The sequence below is a fragment of the Manihot esculenta genome, chromosome 8, assembly GCF_001659605.2.
Source record: "Manihot esculenta cultivar AM560-2 chromosome 8, M.esculenta_v8, whole genome shotgun sequence".
Classification (NCBI taxonomy): Eukaryota; Viridiplantae; Streptophyta; class Magnoliopsida; order Malpighiales; family Euphorbiaceae; genus Manihot; species Manihot esculenta.
The window spans coordinates 4,412,408-4,439,212 of NC_035168.2; the positions used below are offsets into that span (position 1 = coordinate 4,412,408).

The following is a 26,805-nucleotide window of genomic DNA, read 5'->3' on the forward strand; positions in this document are numbered from 1 at the left end:
ATATATATATATATATAAAAGAAAGGGATAAAATACTACTCTAGAGATTTATTATTATAATTATTATTATCATCAACCATGGGTATTGTATTTTTTAATTGGATAAAAATGGATATTATTCGAATATTCATTGAACAGTAGTTTTCTACTAAGTTTCTTCCAAAGTTGACCGGAGGACGGCGCCATCACGGGCTGCCTGCAAAATTGCAATTTTCTCTCCTCTTTTTAATTTGGGATATTAAAAAATTAATAATTAATTAAATTATATGTTATTTATTATATTAACATCACATATAAAATTATTTTAAAAAATGTTAATTGAGATTTATTTTAGTATATATTTTTATGAACATTAATATATTTAGTTAAATCAGATCTTTATAGCATTTGACCAATATATATTATAAAGTGGTATTTTTACTAAAATTAATATATTTATTACAAAGGCAGAAAAGAATATTCGAATTCTCTGTTATTTGAGGATAGATTTTTTTTTTTAAGGTTTTCAATTTCTGCTCGTTCGGATATAATTAATGCTTTGCCTTAGTTTGGAGATTTTATTTGCTCCTTTGGCCGGAGAGAACTCTCTCTTTTACCTAGTTGTGATTTCTGACACCAACCGAAATGAAAAATAATAATAGAATTTTAAGAATTTAACGATAAAAAATATAAATTTATGAATTTTAAATTTCACTTTACCAACTTCCAAATATTTGTATTAAATTTCAAAATATTAAAAAAGGTTATTTTTTATATTAATAATTTTTATTTACATATCATATAAATATAATAAAATAAGTGACTCTGCCTTTTCATGTCAACAACAACAAGGGCATCCTCCGATTTAAGTTTTCATGGCAATTTCTAATTTAAATTTTAATTTTAGATAATTTTATCAATTTTTTAATACCTAAATATACCAATAACTAAATATATTAAATTTAACTGATATTAAATAATATATAAATATATTTTTAAGACTTTAATTTTAAAAGTTAATCAATATATAAAAATTAAATATGTAAAATGAAATAATAAATAAATTTGTTTAACTATTTAATTTAATTTTAATTTTATTACAAAATAAGAGAATCAAACTAAAATTAAAATAAATCTAACTGAAATTAAAAATCTATAATACCATTTTTCTTTTTATTTTATAATTTTTTATTTTTGATAATTTTTTGTCAATTTAACAAATAAATGAATTTTTCATGCAAGTATTATGCTATTATACAAAGATTAATTAATTTTTTTTTTAAAAAAAAAACAAAGACTAATTAAATAGTCATCCTCCCATTTAACAAGTAAATATAAAAAAAAAGACATGAAGCTAGACAACGTCACTAATCAATCGCCTATGTCGATTGTAATGTTTCTCCAAAAGTACTCTCGAAGCTCCTTCTACTGTCTTTCGCCATGTCTGCATAATTTTAATTAAGACAACAATATCAATATCATAAAAAAAATCATATAAAATATGTAAAATTTATAATATAATCTCTTAAATTTCACAAAATTTAAAATTTAATGATATTTTAATATATTTTTTAAAAATTAAGGGAGTAATTAATAATTTTAAAATAGAAATTAAATATTAAATATTCTTAATTTTAATGTTTATAATAATTCAATTCTTGAATTTAAGTTGATGACAAAATAAAAATTCAAGAGTTAGAAAATGGAAATTAAATTATGGATTTCGTTAAATTTTAAAGATATACTGTAAATTACCCAATTTTTCAAATATATTACCTTTTCAATGGCGACCAAGATCGACTTGTTCTTGATATCTTTGGCTCTAAGCTGAGATCTCCCAATCCCAAGTTGCCTGAGCAAAACAGACTTCCTAGTAAGCTGAGGAAGAAGAGATCTTCTCTCCACTAAGGTGGTGGTGGTGTAATGAGCAGGACTCTCATATGAATATTCATTAGCAGCAGCAGCAGCAGCAGCAGCAGCAGCTCCACCTTCCTTCCACGTCTTGCTTCTAATTTTTCGCCGTTTCTTTGCCTCAGAAGCAGTATGATCTTCTCCTACTTCTGCAAATTTCCTAAGAAGCTCATCCGAAGATTTCTTGTTCACACGCTGAACAGTGGTGGTTGTAGTGCAAGATTTAGCAGCAGAAGTGTCCATTTTTAGATAGCTGAGAAGGAAGAGATCAGAGGCAGAGAGAAAGAGATGTGAAGATGAAAGAAAATTAATGAGTAATATAGATGGAGATGTATTTGTTTTGTAGTGTGAAATGGACCGTTGAGAGAAACAAAGCAATAATTTGAATAAATGGAACAGGGAAAATATAGCCGTTGAGATTTTAGGAAGCTGTAGGGAATTATATAAGAATACTCATCACCCATGTTCTTCCTGACAAATTCTGCCACTTTCTCATTATTTTTTTTATAAAATTAAATTATGAGTTTTCATAATCCAATGAAAAAATTGATTTGGATTCGTTTAAGATTCCACATTGGATTCCATGACATGGTATTCATGAACCCAGAACAAAAAATTGTTTGAGATTGATTAGCACCAAATTTTAGGCCAGAGCTCATTATTATTTGGAATAAAAAAATGAATTTTTTTAACTTATAAAATTATTTTTTAAAAAAATTAATATCAAAATAATTTTGCAAGTATTCATTTTCTTAGATTATGATGATGCCCTTTGGAGTTTTCTATTTGGTTGTATGGAAAAACACTTATGAATTACAACAGAAGCTCCAAACCACAAAATGATGCAGTGCATTATCCCACAGTTCTGGGATTTTATAAAGAGATATTTCCATGACTTAACCAGTGATCTAAGATCATAAATAGAGTAACATTAATGGCACTCTTAATGACAAGAAAAATAAATAAATAAAAGCCTCTTGGCTGTAATATTCCCAACTGAGAAGTCTTATAAATGTTACCATTTCATTAATGGCCAAATTGACCAAATTTGGTTACTCCAGCTTGGTACATTTAAGAAAATGTCTTTGGAGAACTTTCACAGATTCCTTGCTATCAGACGCAAGCTTCCCAAGAAAACTGCAACTCACCAGAAGGCTTACCAAAATTATCAAAGCTTGCATTGCAAATTTAAACTAGGTGGGTGCCACCAGATAGCCATTTCCTACAAAGATAAGAGGATGATGTCAACATCAACATTACTTTTCAGCGACTAATTTCATCGAGGAAAAACTTATTTAGACCGAATTTACATGGATCCAAAGTATAAAATTAGTCACCTGTATATTTATGTCGAGTCCATATAGACCCAATACGTTATAAGAATCTCCCTTTCATCATTATTCCAATATATTTCAATATTAAGACAAGATGCAGAAAGCTGAGGATAGGAAATTGGTTTAAATTATTCCAAAAATCAGTTCTTTATCATAAACTGTTTTTGTAATTCCTTACTAATATGAAAAGAATTCTAATAAGAAGTTATTCCAAGTTTAAATTACATTGGGAATAGTTCATACCAGCTCCTGGACAATGAGAGTTAAAACTGAAGAGAACCAAGATTAAAAGCCAGAATCATCTAAACTGACCAAGATATAAAAGACTTTGTGTTTACTCAAACAAATGCATATGTTATGAATTTATTAAAATATTATCATGAAACAATATGATATCCAAGCAACTTCATCATCTTAGTAAAATGTGTATTATCAGATCAAATTGTCATTTTTTGCAATATATAAACAAAAACCAAATTCCCAACTCCCAAGAAGAGAAACTTCCTAAAATAATATGTTTAATACATTCATAATAGAGGGTCATATCTAATTTGACAGCCAAAGTTAATAAATTAACCACATTAGATCTGTAGCTAATTTCCCCCCATGGCGTTAAAAAAAATAGACATCCAAATTATGCTTATTCCAAAAAAAAAAAATCATAATAGTTAAAAGAGAACTAGCAGAAGTTTTTATGAAAGAATTCCAATTCAATATGCATGACTTCACACCATACACAATAATAATGTACTGTACCATCAAATTAACACTAAATATCGTATCATACCATGTCTTTATGAGCCAAATTGAGTCCGAAAACTAAGTGTGTGGCATTCAAGATTTTTCATGTTAAGCTGCATGATGACAAGAAAATAAAATCCATCATCAATTGGCGAATATGATAAAAAAGGATGATGTGAAAAGAATAAAAAGAGGTCCAAAAAGAAATATGAACACCAATCAGTATTCAAGCTTCCTATCTTGTACCTACTTCAATTGTACAAACTATTGAATTTTCTTAGTTCCTGTCCCTTGGGTAGTTTTCAGAATCAATCAGGCTTAAAAACTTACCATGACTGCAACTCCAGTTTCACAGAATTTTGGAATAGAAATGAGTCTTACCAACTGCCCTTCTGAACCTGCAGTTCTGGATTATCAGTAAACTGGCTTTTATCTGAAAGAAACTAAACAAAGTAGATTTTTCCCTTCAACTTGTAAGGAAGGTTTCATCTAATAGTTGTCAGTTAATGAGAAGTTCATACCCTTTAACTCACAGGTTCCAAATTTATCCTGATTGCCAATAAAATAAACATGAGGACAGCTTTCAATCAGGAAAGGATCTCTGTCAGTGAAAGGATAACAACCTGAAAGGCAAGATTGCAGTGGATCATTGAAGAGGAGCTTAAGACGGAACCATATTTGATCACGAATTTTCATTTAAATTCATATAAGTGTTATCTAACATTTTGAGGAACCAAGTTAACCTAAGAAAACAGTAAATAAATAACCAAGCAAATTAATGAGTAAAATAATAATAATAAACAAAATTTATAGCGTGATATTTTTTCTACCAAGAGTATTAGGTGCTGTTGGTGCCAGATGCCTCCACTTTAATGTCCTTTCCATAAATTCAAGCGTATCCCTTGCCTCTGAATACTTTTCCAGATCATCTATATTCTGACCTGATGTTCCAAGAAATCTGGAAAGGGATGGTGTTATAAATTAATATTGTCCAAATCTATACACAATATCATAACACATCTTCAAATTTAATGTTCACGCCTAACCTGATGTTATCAAGCTCAAAGCAATGAGGATTTGTACAGGACCTAAAAGTATTATAAGCTGCTGATCCTGGGAAAAGGCATCTGTGCAGAGGCTGAAGAGGAAATAAATTTAGGAAAAGAAAAGAAAAGAAAGAAAGAAAGACAGCAAACTGTCATAGTTGGAAATATAATAACCTGCTGAGGTAAGGAAAAGTTAGCTGGGTCATTGGATCCTGGCATGATATCCACAGGCATACCTGCAGCAATCTACACACAAATAGTAAGCAGCACGACCAATATGAGGAGGTCCAGAACAAAGAAAAAGGAAGAACAAAAAGCTAACTAGAAGTTATAAAGTAAAATAAAGAAAACAAACCTGAGATAACAATATATCCAGCTCTTTGACTGGCTCAGATAATCTTGATTGATCTTTTGAAGCCAAATTCTGCAAAAGAACCATCAAGGAAGCAAATTTATTGCAATTTCTGGGTGACATTGATTGCATATGAGAACTCTCATGCGCAAAAATTTGGAAAAATCAAGTAGTGACAAACAAAAACAAGTTCAAGACAGTTCCTTCAAATGCCATCACCGTTAACAAAGGAAGATGAAAGCAAGACTATTCAAGTCTAGACACTACAAGCAACAAAATTTAAATGTAACTACCCTCTACCATTTTTTAGTTTTCTTAGTTATTAAAGAAAGAAAGAAAGACAGAGAAAGTTGTTAATCACACTCAGAATCAACAAGAGAAGTCATTTTCCTTCCAAACAACAAGCACATAATTGCGATTTTCATTGAAACATGAAATAATAGATACAACTAATAGATTTGATTCTGCAGAAAACCTAAAGGCCAATAATGTGTCAGCTCATTAGAATAGGAAAGACAGGTAACATGGACAACTGTTACCTGTCCATTAAGAAATCCACGAGGAATTTCAACTGAATTTCCTGCAATCACTACATGAACTATCTCTGCTGCAATACCTTGTTCCTGCTCAGAGGGTGAATACAGTAAGCAGGAGAAAATAGCTAGCCAGAAGATACATGTCAGAGAGAAGAAAAATTAAGAAACAGCAAAAACCTCTTCATCTCCCAGATGTCCTGTTATATGATCAACAAGGAGCTGAAATTGGAGGGGGTTAGACGCACTGCTCCCAACACTCAACCCAGAAACAAAAAGAACATACTTGTCCTCTCCTGTGCACAGTTACAGTTAAATATTTTAAGGCAATGCTTATAAAACATAATGTGTGAACATTAAAGACACTACACATGTTCTAAAATTGAGAGATATATTCCAGAGGTTACCATATGGAGTATATGCCTAACTTAAATGGAACTCTATAACATGAAAAGGTGATAACTATGAAGTAATTCATCCACATAATTTGAAATTCCAATATATAACTGGAAAATTTGGTCATCATGATTAGCTTCTATGAAATGGTTTGATCTGATATAAATATTTGCTCCTGAGGAAATCAGAGAAAGCATATTACACTATTTAATCTAGTACGCGCTGTTTCACTCTCAATTCAATACCTACTTCCACAGTGAGAAAAGAAATCAGCATATCCCTTATCAAGTTGATATTTCACGTTTGACCTTGAGATTGGAAAGAACTCTTGTTCTTGTGTTTGTTTTCAATCTTTGTATAGGGTACATATATTTTGTTTTTATGGATATTGAACTAGTGGAAAGTACTTGATATCAAAAAAGGGTGACCAAATGCACAAAATGAACTTGACACTGTTGAGGAAATTTTGCAACAGGAAATTCATAATTTTGTTAATTGGTTAAGAAAAAATAAAGTATACAAGGGAAATAGGAGAAAGTAAAAACATAAGAATGTAATGATCAAGGGTGTAATAGTTTTTTCTCAATTACCCTTGCTAATATACAAGAGATTCACACATGGAGAAAGAAAAATATTAAAATGCAAGACTAGGTCAAAGCCACTAAATAGGGCAGTTAATAAATTCTTGTTTTGCTATTTAAGTGCAGTAAATTAATAAAGGAGACATGATAGAATTTTGTCAAAAGTTGTTGAGTACTTAACTCAAGAAATTTTCAAGTTCTCTCTTAATGAGCTCGTACAACCTTCATATAGGTCAAAAAAAGAAAAACCCGATTCCACACTCATCCATTAACTCCATTTTTCCACTCAATCGTCCCATAACCAGATCCTATTCTGGGACCATAAAAGTAAATTTTATGTACAAGGCCAAATGCTTTTTATTTCCAAAGCACATATTATGGAATATATTATTGCATAGACATTAAAAAACTGTAAGGATGTCCACTGCCAACCAATAATACTCATCTAATTTATTTCAACATACAAGTATCATGAGCAACGAGGACTGAAAATTAAATCACATCATACTTGGCTGAAGTGGTAGCTCTATCTGTGGTGGCAGGCCAGCTTCAAGGACATCCAGAACAAGGAAGTCACCAGAACCAGTTTCTTTTCCATGCAAAGCAACAACAACGCCTACCACATGTATTGTGTCAATATGGAGTTGAAATGCTTTAAGCAGATAATACTAAGATTTTCATTCCAAAAAGAACATTCCCCAAAAACAGAAGCATAAAATATGTGTGAACTAGTTTTCCAAACAACAGAAGGCAAAGGATTATTCTGCTATTTTCATGCACTCACACATACAATGCATTAGAGCATGAAGGGCTTTGAGATGAAATGAACTCATGCTCAATATAAACTGTTCAATAAAAAAATTTTTGAATAGTCAAAACAATTATCTAATTTTCTGGAATAGAGGAGAAAAGGAAAGAATACACAAAGTCATAATCAACTGGCAATCACTAAAAGCTCTTTGCTGAGAGGAAGAATTTCAAGTCTAACAAAGTAAGATCCACACAGTTTAACTCTGCTAAATTTGATCAGAGCCTATGATGTTTAAGAGGAGCTTCCAAAAATAACAAAAAGATCTTGAAGCACAATTTTCAACCAGGATGGAGCCAGAAGTTTTCAGAATAAAAAAAAAACAGAAAATATGCTCCTTTCCAATAATCCAATATCTGCAAGAGTCCTAAAAATCCCCTGCTTGTTAATGGCAGGTACCTGTGACGAATGCAGAATGTGCAAGCACGTCACCCCCAAGCTTCACTCTTCCACTCTCATCTTCCAATACCAAATAATCATCCGGGTGCATAAAATTGTGAGGCTTGACCAGCGGCACAGACGATCTCTGTAAGAGTAAAAGATACATATATATAACATCCTAATATCTAGAATGCCAAGCTCAACTCAGCCAAAGGGGGAAAAAATAAATAAAATCAATTCATTACTTATGACCAATATACCTCTTTAGAGTACTCATCAAGAATGCAGGGTTTAAGCTTCATGTGCTTATACAGAGTTCCAACAATGACACATTCCTTCTCTTCTTCCAATCCCAAAACTGTACAAACTGTAAAAAAGAAGCTGGTATATAATTTCAAAACTACACCATAGAATGTAAAACTATTTAATTACCTTAGTCAAAGTCTGTATGATCTATTGATAAAATGTCCAGAAAAGAAGACAAAAAAGAACACAAAAATCAAAAAAGAAAAAGACAAAGAAGTCAAGAAGAAGCATATCACTGTAATTTCCTATTCAACATAACAAACATATCATGACTTCATAAAACAAATTCATGATTAAATCTTTGTCAATACTCAAACTTCAGCACCTTATATCTTGGCATTTGCAAAGGGGAAAATATCCATCTGAAGAATGTAACCAACTAGCAACTTACCAAAGCCAACAATTTGAGAGTAAAAGTCAAACTGTTAACAAAAGTATGTGAACTCAAAACACTGGACCTTCACATTGAAAGCTTAAATTCGAAATCCAAGAATGTAGAATCTTCCATATTCTCAAAAAAAATGTAGCCAAACCCAAATAACGTAGAAATGCCAAAACCCTAAACAATTCACAATTTCCTCTAGAGATATTAACCCATGAACAGGAAAGCAAAATCACACATAAAAATCAACAGAAAAATCCCAAATTTAACTATGAAAAAACAAGTAGCTTTAACACTAACTGCTAAATCAGACAATCAGAGTAGTAAAGAATGTAAAAAGAACAACAAAGTAAAAACTAAACAAAACCCAGAACAACAAGTCCAGCAAAGAGGTAAGTTAACTTAAATTCAACCTATTAAAATGATAGAACTAAAGGAATGTTACCTTTTAAATGGGATTTCCAATGTGGAACAAGAGAATAGAGCAGTGTTCTCATCAAGTGGAGACGAGCAAAGTAAATTTGGCTGTATTGCTGGCCTCTGTATGTCTCTTTCTGAATCTCAAACGTCTCATCCTGATTTTAGCAAAATTTTAGCAACAATTGTTACACAAAAACTTCATATGCATACACTTACTTGAACTAGGGACATAGAACTCGCACTGCTAAACAGAAAAAATAAATTGAAAGAGAACAAAGGGAAAAAAAACTAAGTTAGAGATGTGGAGATTACAAACCAAGGAAAGATAGGTCGATTGCTTTCTCTGCAGATTTTTCTCTGCGTCGATTTCCATGACTTCCATGGCGGGAAAGCAGAAACAAGAGCTCCTAGACTTCATAGCGTTTTGCTGCTCGTGGGTTTCTATGGACAAAAATTAGATTAATTTTTTCGGAAACACCAGCTACTCAACCTGGGGATGTAGCTCAAACGGTAGAGCGCTCGCTTTGCATGCGAGAGGTACGGGGTTCGATACCCCGCATCTCCACTTTCTCGCCTGTTACTGTTTTCGAGAATTGGATTTGTTAATTCGATATTTTTAAAACTAAATTTTATTAAAAATAATTTTAAATTCATTGTTAATATATTCTAGCCTTTTGTTTTGAAATGTATTTTTTATAATGAAATTTAATTTATTTCAATTTATAAAATAATTTTTTATTTAAATTAAAATTTTTTTTAAAATAATAAAATTCAATTGAATTCATTTATTTTAAACAAATTAATAATAAATTTTAAATTAATTTATATCCTTTATTATTCTTATTATTTTTAAATTAAACATAAATATTTATTTTATAAATAATAATAATTTTTACAACATTGAAAATATTTTTTGAACATCATTATTAATGTGTTCACAATATTTAAAATCTAAACTTTACATATTTTTTTATCATTAAAAAATATAAATTGAGATGGAATCCATTTTTTCAAAATTAATAAAATAATATAATAAATTTCTGAATATTAATTATAAATACATTAAATATTAAATTAAAATTTAAAAAAAAATTATTATTTAAAAAATACGAGTAAATTTAAAGTTAAAATAAAAAAAAATAAAAAATTGAGTTTTAAAGGACAGATTGAGTAATTTTAATAAAAAATAACCTTAAATATAAAATCTTGATAATTTTAATATTTACTTTTAATTTAAAATCAGTTCTTACAATAATTCTAAAAATAAATGAATTCTTAAACTCTTAATGTTATCAAATACAAAAATTAATAATGATAACCTCCAGATCTTTCCTAATCCAGGAATAAGGTCGGGTCTAAAAGAAAGCCACAGGTCCAAAGCCCATCAGATCATACGCTCGAGAGGCGGCTTGACTTCACGAGCCTGGACCGGCAACCCAGGGTGATCCGAATAAGATATGAGCACAAGCCCCATAAGGGAGTAGACCCAATCACTCACCAGCCCTACCGCATGCGCTCTAGAGAGTATTAAATGGTCGTTACGCATGGAGCAGGTGCCTGACGCGCCCGTACGTATGGGCCTGAGTGACAAGGACAGGAAGCACTATATACTGGGGATCTTCTTCTCTTTCTTCTCCTGCCTAAACTCTATTTTTATTTTCTCTCTACAACTCTTACCTGAATATACTATTCTTATTTATGAAAACTGACTTAAACGTCGGAGGGTCTCCGCCGGAGCATCTTCGGAGGACCCCTGACCGTTTGTCCTTTATTTTGCAGGTTCTTTCCTCAAATAGAACACTGAGATCCATTTGACAGATCCATTAGGGAGTTCAAAAAGGAATCAGATCCATATAATAAGAGACGAGAGAGAACCAGATCTATCAGATATGGAGTTCAGAGAGAAATAGAGATATCAAATAAAAATAATAATTCAATCTATTTAAATTTCCTCAAAATTAATAATTTTTAAGGGTCAAGTCTAATTAAAACTATTTGAATTATGTGTACGCTGTTGAACTTCCTAAAGAACTCTCCATCGTCTGATTTTAATCAAATAGACTAGAATGAGCACAACCTCTGATTTTAATCAAATAGACTAGAATGAGCACAACCTAAAATTAAATAGACAAGTCTTTGCCATTCAAAAGATAATTTCTAAAAATAGCGAACGTGACTTTCTTTAAGAATCCTTAGTCTTTTCCTTTTTTCATTTTTAATATACGCGTGAGTTATGTTAACAAACTCGTTAAGGAAACATGCATATGAATTATTTTAATAAATGAAAAAATATACATCAAGAGATATTAAAAAGCAAAACTTATAAAATAAAAAAAAGAAAAACTTATAAAAAAAATTTATTTAATTATTGTAATATGAAAAATATTAATTAATTTCATCTAATAATTTTAAAAAAATAGATTAAAATATTTTTTAAATTTATTAATTACTTTATTATTAATTTTAATAATTAAATATATTTTTTTTTATCTAATATTTAACGTAGCAACTAATTGGTAGAAATTTCAGCTGGTAAATTTAATTGCATTTTTTAAAATCGTAAATTAAATACTAATGACTTTTCGATATTAAATAGATTAAATAGTAACTATATTATAATTAAAATTAATAAAAATATTAATTAATATATTTTTTAAAATTTCAAATATATTTTAATATATTTTTTAAAATTAATAAATCTACTAATGAATTTATTCATAATTTAAAAATTAAATTGTAAATTTTCCCTAAAATAAATGTATCTTCCTATGAAAAAAATCTAGTGATAATTTTTATTTTGATATATAAATAATATATATATATATATATATTTTTTTTGTGTGTGCTTTACATTTAATTATATTGCTTTTTAGGTAGACTAAACTTTTTATCTCTTAAAAATTTTGCGAGTATTTTATTATAAAAAATTAAAAAATATAGCAATAGAAATATTGATTAAATTAAGATACAAAATAATTTGAATTTCATTAAATTATAGGATATATTCATCATTTTAAAAGATGAAATTTTTTATAATTAAAAATAATAATATATTTGATCATTATCTTTATTTGATAATACTAAAATTATTTTACAGGATCTATACAGACACATAGACACATGAAGCAGAATCAATAAAAAAGAAAAATTGAAATTGATCGCTATATTTTTCAAAACAAAGGAAAAGAAAGTGAAAGATGAAATATAAATCATGGATAAATATTATAAAATAAAATTTAATCCAAAATTTCATAAATATTTTATTTTAGAAAAAGAAAAAGTTTGAAATAATTGAAATTCTTTTGAAAATTGGGTGCAGTTATTAATTCATGATTTGGCATCTACATAATGAAAAATTCATTTTTGATTCTATATGAAAACTTTTCATTTCCTTCTTTTCGATGGAAATTTTATTTTCTCATAACGTATTCTAATTTTTAACCTAATTCTTATTCTGATGATCGATTCAACTTCTAAAAAAATATATATCTTAGTTATATTTCATCTTTTCAACAAGTTTAATAATGAGTATAACAGCCCTATTGTTCCGATTAAATTTTCAAAAAATTTTCAAATGAACAATTTCAACAAAATTTTTTAATTTCTTATTTTATTATGTGTAATTTTATGTATTTCTCTATCTGTAAAATATATTGAATGTTTATATTAATAATTAATCTAGGAGAAATATTTTTATGCGGTATTAACGATTTAATAATTATAAAAATATTCTAAAAAATACTATTAATAATTGAAAACGTAATGACTGTGCAAGTGAAAAAAAAAACAGTTATATATGAATTATATAAACTTATAATTTAATAATAATGATTATTTATTGTAGCATTGAAAGGTAATAACTTAATCATACAATAAAGTGATTGCATAAATAATTAATAAAAATTTAAAAATTAATTAAATTATAGTTTATAAATAAAATCGACTTAGCATAACTTTATAATCTCTCTTTTTTTTATATATTATTTTCATCCATCATATTTAAATTGATAAAATTTTATGAACTATATAAAATCATAGATCATAACCTATTAGATAATAGTGACTGGTAATTATTTTGAATAATAGATATTATGTTTGTAATTTGAAGATAGTAAGAATTATTTACTATTTCAATAAAAATAAAAATAAAAATAAAAATAAAAATAAAAATGTAACCGTTAATATTTAAAATAAAAAATTATTACTAAAATTTGTTATCATTAAAAAATATATATTTATAAGACCATAACTTATTTAAACTTAAATGTAAAATTTAGAAAAAAAACGTGGTGCTTATTTAAATTTTGATAAAAATTCAGGGACTAATTTAAACTTTTTCTATTCTAATTAAAAGTTGTTTTGATATTAGCAGTAATTTTATCTGTTTTTATGCATCGGTTATCGTGTCGCGTGAAGTTTGTTTGGTTTTTTTTATGTAATTTTCATGAAAAATATTTTAAATTTATTTTTAAAATAATTTATATAAGCTATTAGAAAACCTAAAAATAAAATTAAGTTTCATTTAAAATATATTTTCTTTATTTTTTAATATGAAAAATATTTAAAAAATTTAATTATCAAAAAATATTTTTCTAATTGAATAAGTCATTTTAAAGTATAATTTTAAGGATATTTAGTATAATTTATAAATCGATTAAATTAATTTATAAATTTTAAAAATTAAATGACGCGTTTATTTATAGTAATGTAACTAAAAAAATTTGATATTCTCATTTTCTTTATTTTAATATTTATAAGCTAATTTAACAAATTAAATTAATATAATATTTTTATTAAAAATTTAAAATTATAATATATACTCTCATTTAATAATAAATTAATTTATATCATTTTTAGTCATTTTCATAATAAAAATATTTAATTATTTTTAATGAAACACATCAAATTTTATATACTATTTATAAAAATTTATACGTATCAAATACGTAACAATTAAAAACTTAAAAACATTTATAAGTTTAAATTAGCTTATAAACATTTTATGCTTATAAAATAAATTCTATAAATTAGACCAAACATCCTTTTCTCATTTTTATATTTTAAAATTATTATTAAAATTTTTATATATAAATTTGTTAATAAACTTTAATTTTTAAATTAAAATTAAAGTAATTAAAAATAAACTTGTTAAAAAATATTTTTCATAAAAAATATTTTTTAAATATAAATTATTTTATACAAACGGAGCTGTAAACTTCCTTTATTTGTTGTAAATAAACATATATTTAAAATATATTTATATGAAAAATATTTTCAATAAATTATTTAATAATTTTTATTATTTAATTATAATTTTAAAAATATAAAGATATCAATAAATTTATAGATAGTAACATTAAACAATTTTTAAACCTGATAAGAAAGCAAATTTTCTAAAAAATAATTTAGTATTTTTTTGTTGAAAAAAAGTTTTTCATCAATTAATTATTTTAAATGTCCAAAGTACATTAAACTTAGAAAATATTTTTCCAATTTTAAGTGTAGAAAACGCAGAAAATATTTTTGTAGCAATATTTTTCATAAAACTTACTTTGCTTTAATAATGATAAAATAAAATAATATAAAATAGAAAGCCTGGCGGGAAATGAAGGTCCAGGCTGAAAAATATTTCCTATTCCTTTATTTTTGGAATGGCTACGCTACACTTCTCGCTCTCTGCAAATTCTGCGATTAATTCTCACTTTTCTTCGTTGTGTTTCATTTCCACTCATGCCACCGCTCCTATCGTCTCTTTCCCCCGACCTTCGGAGCATCGCCGGAGAATCCGGAAAATGGTCTGCACAGCTACGAATGAGCAGGCAGTACTGGGATCTTCCCCTACCTTCCACCAGGATATGGAGCGGATTTCTGCTAAGGAGTCGTTGCTTTCCGCTGTTAAGTCTCATAATTTCAGAATTTTCTTTGCTTTTTCCACCGATTGAAACAATTTTTATTTAGTTTGAATTGATGATCTTATTTAAGGATAGAACTGAAAATTGAGAATTTCAGCGTAATTCAATGGTTTTTATGTGTCTAATGCTGGAGCGTTCCTTTGATTCAGTTTAAAGAGTTTGGGAGTTTTGAAGGTCTTGTTTCGGGGAAGGCGACAGATTTGCAGAGGATTGAAGTGAATGAGAAAATAATTAATCTTGAGCGGCACAATCCAACGCCTAAACCAACTACGTAGGTGCTTTTTTTAAAAAAGCAATACCAATTTGCATATTTTCTTAGTAGATGTTTACTTATTTCTTCAGCTACTCAGGTCGCCATATTTGGAAGGTCACTGGAATCTCGAGTGGTTTGGATCTGGAAGTCCGGGATTCTGTGGTGCTAGATTTTTGTTGGAGTGAGTACTTCTCTATTTCCTCTTCTTTCCCCTCTCCCCAATGATTTGCCCACTCATGAGACAAAGGGAATGCTATTTGTATGCATCTATACAAATTGTTGCTTGGGTCCTTTCAGTTAGTTAATTTGAAAGCAGTTGATTATGTTAGTAGCCTCAATTTTGTTGCAGGAAATTACCTTCACAGCTGGCTAATTTATCACAGTTGGATGTGCTGATTAAAGATGCAAAAACAAGGATTACTCCAAGGATGAAACTACTGTCCTCGGTACTCTTCGATCTTTATTTTATTATATTATTATTAATATTCACAACTGTACAGCGTAATAAAAAAAATCTTTTCAAATAATAAAAAGTTAGTAAAATATCATATACACACGGAAAAGACTGAAAATTAAGTATAAAAAATATAAATTTAATTATTATTTAGACTATTAATAATAATTATAATTTTAAAATTTAAAATAAAATAAAATAAAATAATAAAATTAACCATTCAAAAAGTAAAATTCTTGAAATAATTAATATTAAATATTAAAGTATTTTAATTTTACTTAAATTTAATTAATTTGATTAATTTATTTAGTTACTGATTAAATTTTAATTACTAAATTTAGAATAAATAATTTTAAAATAATTACTTTTCTCTAGAACTAAATTAATTTATTAAAAATTATCATATATCTCTCGATAATTTAATAATACTTTAATTAATTATTTAAACACATGATCATCTAATTAATATTTATATAATATTTAATTTTTAATTTAATTTTAAAACGTTTCTTTTTAATATTAATTTTAGGAGAAAATATATTTTTTTCAAAAGTATTAATTTTAAAAATTGAATAATAAATAAATAAAATAAAAATTAACTCAAATAAATTTAAAGAGAATTATTAATCCAAATAAATCAAGTCCCTGTTAAAAGAATTTAACTGCTCATAGTCAAGAATTTAAAAATAAATTCAATTGGGAAATTATCTAAAATTATCACAAAATATTTTTACAATAAATTAAAAAAATAAGAGAAAAAAAAAACTCTGAATGTATAGATTTCTCTTTTTAAATCTTTCAAATTTTATTTTTTGAGTTTCTTGCAATTTAAACCGTGTATCGGTATTTAAGAGTGGCAAAAAAATCTTTTAGTATCTATATGTATTTATACCGTTTGAGATTTCTAATATGTGGTCTAGGAGAAAATTTAAAGGATTAAAATTTTTAATAAAAAATTATAAGGCATAATGCGTGGAAAAGTGTGAAAACGGGGTAAACCATGAAAATGGGTTTACCTTGTATTTTTTACTACTGGAAAAAGGATAAAATACGAGATAAAGGCAAAAATATGAGACTATCTCATATTTTTATCTATTTCTTTACAATCTCTCTATTTTTTTTTTAAATTTTTTTGCAAAGTGCATTATACATTCCTTAACTTATTTTAATTTATAAAAGTAATAAAAATTAAGTAAAAACACAACGTAAAAATTAAAAATTTTAAAATTAAACATAAAAATTTAATCAAAATAGGTGGATGTATTTCAAAAATATATTATATATAAATAATTGTATAAAATTTTATCACATAAATTATTATTATTTTTATCGTTTCATAATTTTATTCATTTTTTTAATTATTTTAAAATTATTTTTCATTTTTTTAAAATTATAGTAATATATAAATAGGCAATTATAACTTTATTTAATTTTGTCTTATTTTAAAAAATCTCTTAAAATATTTTTTAATATTTAATAAAAATTAATATATTTAAAATAGGTATAATTAGAAAGTTAATAAAAAAAATTATATTTTTTAATATGTATAAAAAAATAAATTGAATAAAAATTATAGAACGGAGAGAGTATTATTTTTTGCAAGAAGAAAAAGAGCACACAACTCTATGGCCTAGCATCCTCGTTATCAGCAGATAAAAGTTCTTGGTTGATTGTGTTCTTCTATTTATGACCTGAAGCCACAGATCAACTGATGCCATGGTGGGTTAGATTGAAACATAACATTGTGTTATCCTTTATTTAGATGTCTAGTTGTGAGGTGGAAACGGAGAGAAATTAAAAAGGAAAAATAGAGAGAAGCAAATAATAGAAATGTGATTTACTTTTTTTTCCCGGACAGATCCTTAGAATAGGAAGAAATATAGTTTTTTTAAAATAAAAATTACTATTACACCTTCACAGATTAATAAATAGGGACTTTAAAACAATGAGAATATTTTAATATAATTAATTCATGCATTTCTTTCCATTTTCACTAATTTAATGAAAAATGTTTTTGATAAAATATAAGAAGTTGAGAAATATGATTTCTTCTTCTTTTATCTCCTTTTCTCTCTTTTTCTCTTTTTTAGTTGATGTCCAAACAAGAAAATAGAGGGAACTTTTTTGTTTCTTTTCTCTTTTCTCACTTCCCCTTTTCCATTTCCCTCAATTCAAACAAAGCATTAAATTTAGAATAATAATAAAAAAATAATAATAACAAAGGTTTACAGAGCTCAGCTACAAGAGCCTATGTCCAAAGACAACCACAAAGAGCTACAATCTTTATTTAATAGTATTTTGTTTTTCACAATATATAAGCAAACCCAAGGCATGATACCATAATTCTTCAACCAAATAAACATAACTTATTGAATACAAATCCTAAATTAAATAGGGATATTTTTCATAATAATAGTTATTAACCATTTCAAAAAAAAGTTATTAAATAAATAAGTCCAATCAAACTCTTATATTTTTTTCTATTAATATTATATTTTTATTTAAGAGTTAAATAAATTTAATTTAAATTTTTTTATCAATTAAATCTTTGTGTTTTTATTAAGAATAAAATAATTCTTTTATCTAATATTATATTTTTTAATAATAAAATATTTTTTAAATGAAATTTAATTTTTATAATTTTAAATTATTTATTATTTCATAAATTTTTTTAATTTTTATATTAATTAAAATACTAAATTTTTTATAGTTCAAATTAAAAAATAATATGTTATTATTAAAAAAAATATATGTTATTATTAAAAAAATATTATACTATTAGATTAGTATTTAGCAAAGTACATGACTTTATTAATAAAAAAAAATTAAATTAAACTTATTTGACTCGTGATCAAAAGTATAAAGGATTAATTGGACTTATTTCCGTTACTAATCAAGCATGAAATAACATCAATTTCAACACATTGCAAACTTTTGAATTTTAGGGCATGATTTTAGGAATCTAATAAAAGTTGGAGGACAATATCCATCTGCAGGCCAATTGCTAATTTATCTGTCATAGATGCATTAAGGACTGGATGTCTTGATTCATGTTTCAAAATTCCAACTTTGTACTGATGTTACAAAGGACATGCAGTAGTTTCGGGCATTTAGTTTTGTCTGAGACCTCCTGACATGGATGACGGAAATTATTAATTTTCTATTCATTGTGAACATCTTCTGTATGCTCTTGTTGCAGGTTTTTGAGATTTATTATGACTCCCTTTTCCTGGCGTAATGCAGATCGAAATCAAATGTGTTGTTTTGTCAAATTTATCTGTGGAGGGACCTCTAAGAATGAAAGAGGAATATGTTGAAGCAATTCTTGAGATGCCAACAATCGCAGAGAAAGATATACCAGAACATGTAAAAGGTGCAGTTGACCGCGCTGCCAGCGCCGTGCAACACGTTCCGGTTCATGTTACTGAAGCTCTTCCCAATGGATTAAAAGTTCCCCTACGTAAGTACTTCGTAATTTTTTTCCTGTGGTATGAGCATTCAAGGGTTCAAACCTCCTGCATCTTTCTTATCCTATACTAGTTCTAGAAATCTCCAGTCATTTTATTGAAAACCAGATTTCAAATCAAAACATCCCTTGTTAGACGTGAAGCAATCAAAATCGAGTTATCCATTCACCAACCTTTATATGCTTTGCTGGAAAGATCTGCATAATCTTTTGTAGTTGAGAATTGAAAGGTCGGAGTAGTTATGAACAAACATATATAACCTTAATTTCATTAATAGTTTTTCTTTTCTAAGGTTAATAGTTGACAATTGGCATAGTAGGATTTTTATGTTTGCTTTGGTCGCCTACGTACCCAATGTTCTTGCTTCATAACTTCATTTTGAATAACTATTGTCTTAGATATATGGGTTTTCGCTTTAGCTACTTTTGGATTTGTAATTTTAGCTTCACAGTTTTCGTGTAGTTCATCTCCTTTGGTGGGTAGATCATTTGCATTTCATCTTTCTATAAGAGTGCGATTGATTTTATTTGAAAATAACGAGATATTTTTCAAAGGTTGATTTAGTGTAAAGGAAAAATCACTCCATTTGTGACCTAGAGGTCATGGGTTCTAGCAACAAAAATAGACTCTTTACAAAGCAGTGAATAATAAAAAAGTGATAGTAACTGATAATTTTGTATATTAAAGATCGAACTTGTAAGTTTGTAAAAAATATATATATAAGTATAAAATTAATTACTTTTATGTAAAATTTAAACATACTATTAAAATACATATAAATATAGCATATATGTTGAAAATTTAATTGATTAGATTTATTTATTTATATTAATGGGTGTTATATTTATTTCAATTTTAAAAAATCATTAAATAAATTCGGTTCATTACTCAAAATGCATACAAATAGATTTCTCATGAAAAAATTAATTGAAATTCACTTTCATATATTTTGTATTTATGATGAATTAAGTTCTCTTTCTAACTCATAAAAGAAGTTTGACATACCATATGAATCCTTCAAGTAACGTATTTTATCAAATTGTCTTTATAGTTTATAGTCATTGATTTCATCTTGTAACCTTTTAATTTTAGCTTACATAAAACCTCATAGTGCTTCAATTCTCTTTTTTCAAAAAACTGGAGTAAGAAGTAAGGACAATATCAATATGAGTGGACAAGAATTCTGCCAAAAGTTGATGATGTGGCAGGTACTTTGATGTGGCACTATCAGACAATGTGACATACTGTGCATAGTTTCTGCCATAGTGGATCAGGTGAAGACGTGCCACACAACTTTATGGGTGGATTTGACCTGACATGGAGCGTGAGGGTGCATGCCTGCCTGGTACTTTGACTCGCAATGACAATGACTGATCAGTACGAGACGACAATTGGGAAGGTGTTGAAACTGGAACCAAGGCCGAAAGTGATTAGGGTTAATACCTAACGCAACAGGAACTTGGTTTCTGGGAGTCTCTAGTAGTTAGATTTGTGCCGGAAGGTTCCCTTGGCGTTGTGCTATTGACAGCGCAGTGGTATGGCAGTATGAGGAAGAGATGATGGTGGTTTTGCAATTGAAATAAAAGTAATCTAAGGGAAGAAAACTCAGGAAGCATGCAAAACAAATTTAAGACTACATGCTTCTATTATAATACCTAGATTATATGATATGTCTATTATTAAGACTAATCACAAAGTAAGAAAATACTAAACCTAATAGAACCCTGTAAATATTACAATTAAAATTTGTCTAGTATAAAAAATGAATGGCAGATATATAAATTTTACAATCAAAATCAAATAAAAAATCATTCCTACATGCAATCTTCCTTGACTGCATCATTAGGCATTTAGGTTTATTTGGTAGTGGCGTGCGTTTTAAAGTTTTACTATTACTTTGTGCCAATGACTTTTCCTCTTTTGACATATGCTTCCATTTAAGTACTTGGATATCTAAATACAATAGCTTATGTTAACAATTTAAAATTTGTGCTAAGAAATTTTTAATGCCTGCAGCTGGTTTCCAGAGGCTCTTCATGATTTCTTATCTTGATGAGGACATACTTGTAAGTATCCTTGATGTATATTGGGAAACCAATTTATAGACTGCACATATATAGTCACTGTATCTTTCATGTCGATTTTGAGGTTGCTCATTTGCAGACATGAGCTACATATGTTATAATCGTATGAGGATTTAGTTGTTTACATTTAAGACTGACATGTAATCCTGAATTCTTATTATATTTTTTTTGACACAGATATTGCGTGATATTAGTGGAGAACAAGAAGTTCTTACAAGGATAGATAGCACTGCATCTTCCGAAGCGGAACCCAGCGGCACTGAGAATGAGAACTAGTGTATCTAAACCAACTATTTATTTTCCTCTCTAAACTTCTGCTACAATATAAACTATTTCATTCTCACTATCTCTTTCTCTATATTGGATTTTGCATATTTTACTGTTACAAAAGGAAATATGTTAAGAAGTAATTTTAGGAGAATAAGGTATTGTTTGGATGATGTTTTTTCATGGTAATGTAATATATTATTATATTTATATTTGGGAAGATTGGGTTGTATATTGTATGATTGTTGGTGATTGAATTCAATGGTTATAAAACTAAGGAAATGCACATATTCTTTAACCACCAATTGGTTTTGCATTGTTATATAAAACTTATTTCCTCTTTTACCCTCATATATTTTATATAGGACTAATTTACCCTTATTACAATTGTTTATTTTAATGGATAAACTATTATTTCTAGCTAAACTTTATGGTGTTTTTCAATTTTAGTCAATTTTTTTTTTATAATTTTTGCTAAATTAGAAAGGTTATTAATCATTTTAATTAGGAGTCGATAGAAGAAGTTGGATTATATTTTATGTGGCATGTCGAGTCAGAAAAATATAATTTAAAATTATGAGATCCACCTTATTAAAAATAAATTATATATTTTAACTAAATTTTTGTACAATTTTATAATTTTAGCCATTTTTTTTTTTAATTTTAACTAAAATTTTTATATTTACATGAATCAAACCATGTTCATGCAATAATTTATCAAAATAAAAATAGTTCAATTAAATCATTTCTGGATAGGGCTACACTCCAAACAATTGGCATCAATTTAGCCTAAAATTGGTAAATACTTATTTATAAATTAAAATAGCTTAATAGTAGATAAAAATAAAATAAAAATTATTGTTTGGCCTAAAGAAGGCTTTATTTTTAATATTTATAAATAGTCAATTTAGACATTAAAATAAATTCCATCTATTTTTTCATGCTATAACTCACTTGTTTATATTTTAAAAATTTTTTGAGGTATATATACCGGTACAAATAAATATTTCCATATATATTTTTTGTAGATTTTAAAATGGAGGGGTGTGTATTTACTTTATTTTTGAACAATTTTTGTCTAAATTAGTTTATATAAACTTTAGGAATGTGCGACTTGTTGTAGTTCATGATTTACTTAGAAACTAAAATTGAACAGAAATTGATATTGTTTTTATTCGAAATTTTGCTATATCAATTCTAATTCAGTATGGTTCGTCGTCTTTCAGTTTTAATTTTAATTTTGATTGGATTTGATTTCAACATTATTCTAATTTTTAAAATAATTTTATACAATTTTTGCACTAAAAGTTATTATTAATTATCATTTAAGTTTAAATTCAGTTATTAATACAAATTATATTATATATAATAAACATTTAAATAATTTATAATTTGTTTAAAATTATATATATATAAAAGTAACCATAAAAATAATAATATAAATATATTATTTAATAGGTATTTTAATTATTTTTTATTATATAATATTTAACTATAATATATTTATGTAGCATATGATCAATATATCATAAATGTAGTAACGCACTTATAATTAAAAATAATAAAATGATTTTGTATTTTTATAATTAAAATTATTAAAAAATTAAATAAAAGACATGATGTGTTTAAAATTTGGTGGGAAAAGGGATGATAACGCGGGAAAGTTAGTGGATGTGATTGAATAGTTGAAAATCAAAAGTGAGTAGAACTTGCCTTTCTGACTCGTGAAAGTTGGAGTTTTTAAAAGTGGTTGACGGTTTCTAGCCTCTAAAACTGTAACATAATTGGTTCCAATTTTTTAAAAGTGATTGAGGGTTTCTAGCCTCTGGAACTGTTCAAAATTTGTTTTCTAGCATAATTGGTTCAGGGGTATTAATACCTTGACTATATCGAGACGTTCTAACGGATTTACTGCACGTATAATTATGATTTTAAGGGATCTGCACGTCTTAAAAAGGTCGGTCTATTTGTTCTGAGCATTAATGAGATCAGTCTATATATTTATATTCTGGACATTGATAAGGTCAGAGACATAAGAGATATGACCTGTATGCTGTGATGGATGGATCTTCTGTAGTGTGGTCGGATCGAATGTTCTGGTGCGGAACTCTAACTTGCATACTATAATGGATCAACCTTCCATAGTGTGATCGGCTCGGATATTCTGATGGTACATACCCTTCTCCTTTTCTTATAATTATATCACAACTCAAAAAAATCTATCATGTATCAAAATATAATAGTATGTAAATTATCTATAATTATAATATATGATATAATAATTATAACATTCACCTATTATATGATATTAATGTGTGTATATATATATATATATTTATACATTATGATATATAAAAAATTATAAAAAAATATATATCTCAAATTAATTGTAGTATAATACGAATTCAAATCTAAGTAAAAATAAAAATTGAATTAAAATTATAAAATAAATTTAGTTGGAGTACTAAAAATTGACTACATCTCTAATAAACTCATTGATATAATTTTTTAATTCGAAACTCTAAGAATTAAAAATATTTTTAGTAAACTCATAGCATAAATATATAAAATTTTATATAAATTTTACTATTATTTTATAATAAAAATTTATATAGTTAGGTAAGTCTGTTATTTTATTTTTATTTTTATTTTTTCTCTTGTTTATTTGGATCTATGGAGAAATTATAATATTAACAGACTATTCCATTTGCACAAATGGAATGGATATATATAATAAGAAAATTAAAAACTTTCATGATCTTTGCTGAAACCCATAACTCTAATTCTTGAATTCCCATCTAATCTCTCTATCTCCAAAAATCCAAAGATACAAGGCAGAGTACATTGCAAAGGCTAAAAAAACGACTCATTATCCATAACAAAAGCAAGTTTGTCTAATAGGGTAGTATTCTCAAGAGCAATTATTCTTATTTCTTGTTTACTTGACGCTTATAGCCATTCCCTCATGCTTGAATAATGAACGGGCTATTTCTTAATAATTAAAAGGAAATTAATTATTTACTTTTTATGAAAAGATTTTATTAATTAATTTTTTAATTTAAAAAATATTAAACATTTATGAGATTTTAAAAAATCTATTAACTAATTATTTTTAATTATTAAAAATGTATTTCGTACCATTTTTATTTTTTATTTTTAAAAACTAAAAACAGTTATTTAATTTTTATTATTTATTTCTTAAAAATGATTATCTAAAAATTATTTGTATAAAAATAAATTTATAAATTTTTTATATAAAAATAAGTAATACCATATTTTTTTGAAATATAGTATTTAATAATAAAATAAAAATATAAATAATTTTATAAATGATTACATTGAAAAATAAATTATTTTTACATATATGATATTAAATAAAGAAAAATTATTATTTGATCTATCTCATATATAAAAAAATTCATTAGTACCATGATTTTAAAAAATACATTATAATTTTCCTGATATTAAATTTATTAATTAATATCTCTATTAATTTTAATCATTAAATTTTATAAAAATAAAAAAAATACTATTTAATTTATATGATGTCAAAAAATTTACTAATTAATAATTTACTTTTAAAAAATATATTAACATGTTCGAGAGATTTTTAAAAAATCTATTAATTACTTCATCAATTTTAAAGTATGATAACAAAATATTTAAAATACTCTTAATATAAAAAAACTAATTCATAGATATTTTTATAAAATTAAAGAATCAACTAAAGAATTTTTATATTATAAAATTAAATAATACATATTTAATAATTAAAATGAATAAAATGACTAATTAGTATATTATTTAATTTTTTAAAAGATATTTTAATTTTTTTTAAATGATGGGATTAATTAATAAATTTTTCTTAAATTTTTCTATTAAAGAAAAATAAATAGTAAATTTTTTTTAAAAAACACTTATAATCTATTCAATATGAAGAGACTAATTAGCAATCAGATTTACAAAATTTTTATGATAACGATAAACTTTTCAAACCATGAGTATTAAATAGTAAAATATTTAATAATTAAATTAAATAAACAGTTAATTTAATAAATTTATAATTTCAAACATGTTTTAATATAATTTTTAAAATTAAAAATTAATTAATATATTTTTCTATATATACACCCTCATAGATAGTAAATTTCTTTGATAAAATAGAAATATATTTTATAAATTAATTGAATGAACATATTTTTTTAAAAAAGAATTGATTTATTGATGAAAATAAAATTTTAAAAATTTTTAATGATTTTTCTGAACTAAATAATAATTTCTCCATAATTAAATTTACAATTAGTAGGTAAAGCTCAAAATAATCCTACTTCATTGTGTTTGTGTGTTATAAGGACCTGCTATTTATGAATCTTCTTATTTACTTAATTGTCAACATAAGGCATTGTATTTTGATAAAAAAGTTTTATGCCATAGTTGTTCTTTTTTCATGTCTTATGCCAGAAAAGGTAGTTTTTTCTTTTTCAAATATATATATATATATATATATATATATTCCATTGAGTTATGGCTAGGATGGTTATCGGGCGGATTCTTGCGGGAATCCGATTCATATGAATTCTAATGGGTGAATTTGAGTAATTTTTAAATGATTTTGGGTGATTTTAAATTTAAATTTTTATATCTGCCGTGATATGAATAGTATGATATTAAAATCAAAATATTATTTAAAATAATTTAGTAGCTCATAAAAAGCACTAGCTTTAACTTTTAAATGATAATTATTTAAAAACATTAAGCTCTTAGAACAATTAATAGTACTAAAATGATCTGTATTTATTTAATGAAAATTATTATTTACTAAAGCCCCAATCAATGGCAAAATACTAATATAAATTAGTGGTTTTTTACAATCCAGTATAATTGTAACTATAATTATAAATTATTCATTTTTTATTATTAAAGTAATTACCTAAATTACATGAGTATTATAATTTTTTTTTGATAAAATTATAAGGAGATAAAAGATTAGAAAGAATTGAATTTAAAAGCTACTAGATTCACACTAATACACTTACCTTACCACCAAATTAAGCTTAAAGTAATTTTTTTTTTTATCTCATCAAATTTTGGCAATTATCATAAAGGAGTCTAACCCAAATGGTATAAAATCAGGCCAAGAATTGGATTGGGCCATATCTAATTCCAAAGAGTGTATAAATATAGGGGCTTTTTTTTTT

At 26.2% G+C, this 26,805-nt stretch overlaps 3 protein-coding genes and 1 non-coding gene across 4 annotated transcripts; 2 read left to right on the forward strand and 2 right to left on the reverse strand.

Moving 5' to 3' along the window:
• Positions 1-1,202: 1,202 nt before the first annotated feature.
• Positions 1,203-2,316, reverse strand: LOC110621656. The gene is made up of 2 exons (XM_021765926.2): positions 1,756-2,316; positions 1,203-1,423 (listed from the first exon to the last, which is right to left on the reverse strand). The coding sequence occupies exons 1-2, from the start codon at positions 2,131-2,133 to the stop codon at positions 1,334-1,336; spliced, it is 468 nt and encodes a 155-aa protein (XP_021621618.1). The 5' UTR covers positions 2,134-2,316; the 3' UTR covers positions 1,203-1,333.
• A 414-nt stretch (positions 2,317-2,730) lies between these two features.
• Positions 2,731-9,646, reverse strand: LOC110620346 (DNA polymerase delta small subunit). Its single transcript, XM_021764047.2, has 15 exons — positions 9,487-9,646; positions 9,196-9,325; positions 8,323-8,429; positions 8,081-8,207; positions 7,382-7,489; positions 6,077-6,192; positions 5,903-5,986; positions 5,367-5,435; positions 5,186-5,257; positions 5,012-5,103; positions 4,796-4,923; positions 4,487-4,588; positions 4,296-4,363; positions 4,012-4,078; positions 2,731-3,112 (listed from the first exon to the last, which is right to left on the reverse strand). The coding sequence occupies exons 1-14, from the start codon at positions 9,586-9,588 to the stop codon at positions 4,019-4,021; spliced, it is 1,365 nt and encodes a 454-aa protein (XP_021619739.1). The 5' UTR covers positions 9,589-9,646; the 3' UTR covers positions 2,731-3,112; positions 4,012-4,018.
• A 16-nt stretch (positions 9,647-9,662) lies between these two features.
• TRNAA-UGC lies at positions 9,663-9,735 on the forward strand. Its single transcript has one exon. It is a non-coding gene; the product is annotated as a tRNA-Ala (tRNA).
• A 5,032-nt stretch (positions 9,736-14,767) lies between these two features.
• LOC110620330 (probable plastid-lipid-associated protein 13, chloroplastic) lies at positions 14,768-21,839 on the forward strand. The gene is made up of 7 exons (XM_021764018.2): positions 14,768-15,064; positions 15,232-15,353; positions 15,433-15,516; positions 15,685-15,781; positions 19,033-19,249; positions 21,273-21,322; positions 21,518-21,839. The coding sequence occupies exons 1-7, from the start codon at positions 14,822-14,824 to the stop codon at positions 21,614-21,616; spliced, it is 912 nt and encodes a 303-aa protein (XP_021619710.1). The 5' UTR covers positions 14,768-14,821; the 3' UTR covers positions 21,617-21,839.
• Positions 21,840-26,805: the final 4,966 nt, after the last annotated feature.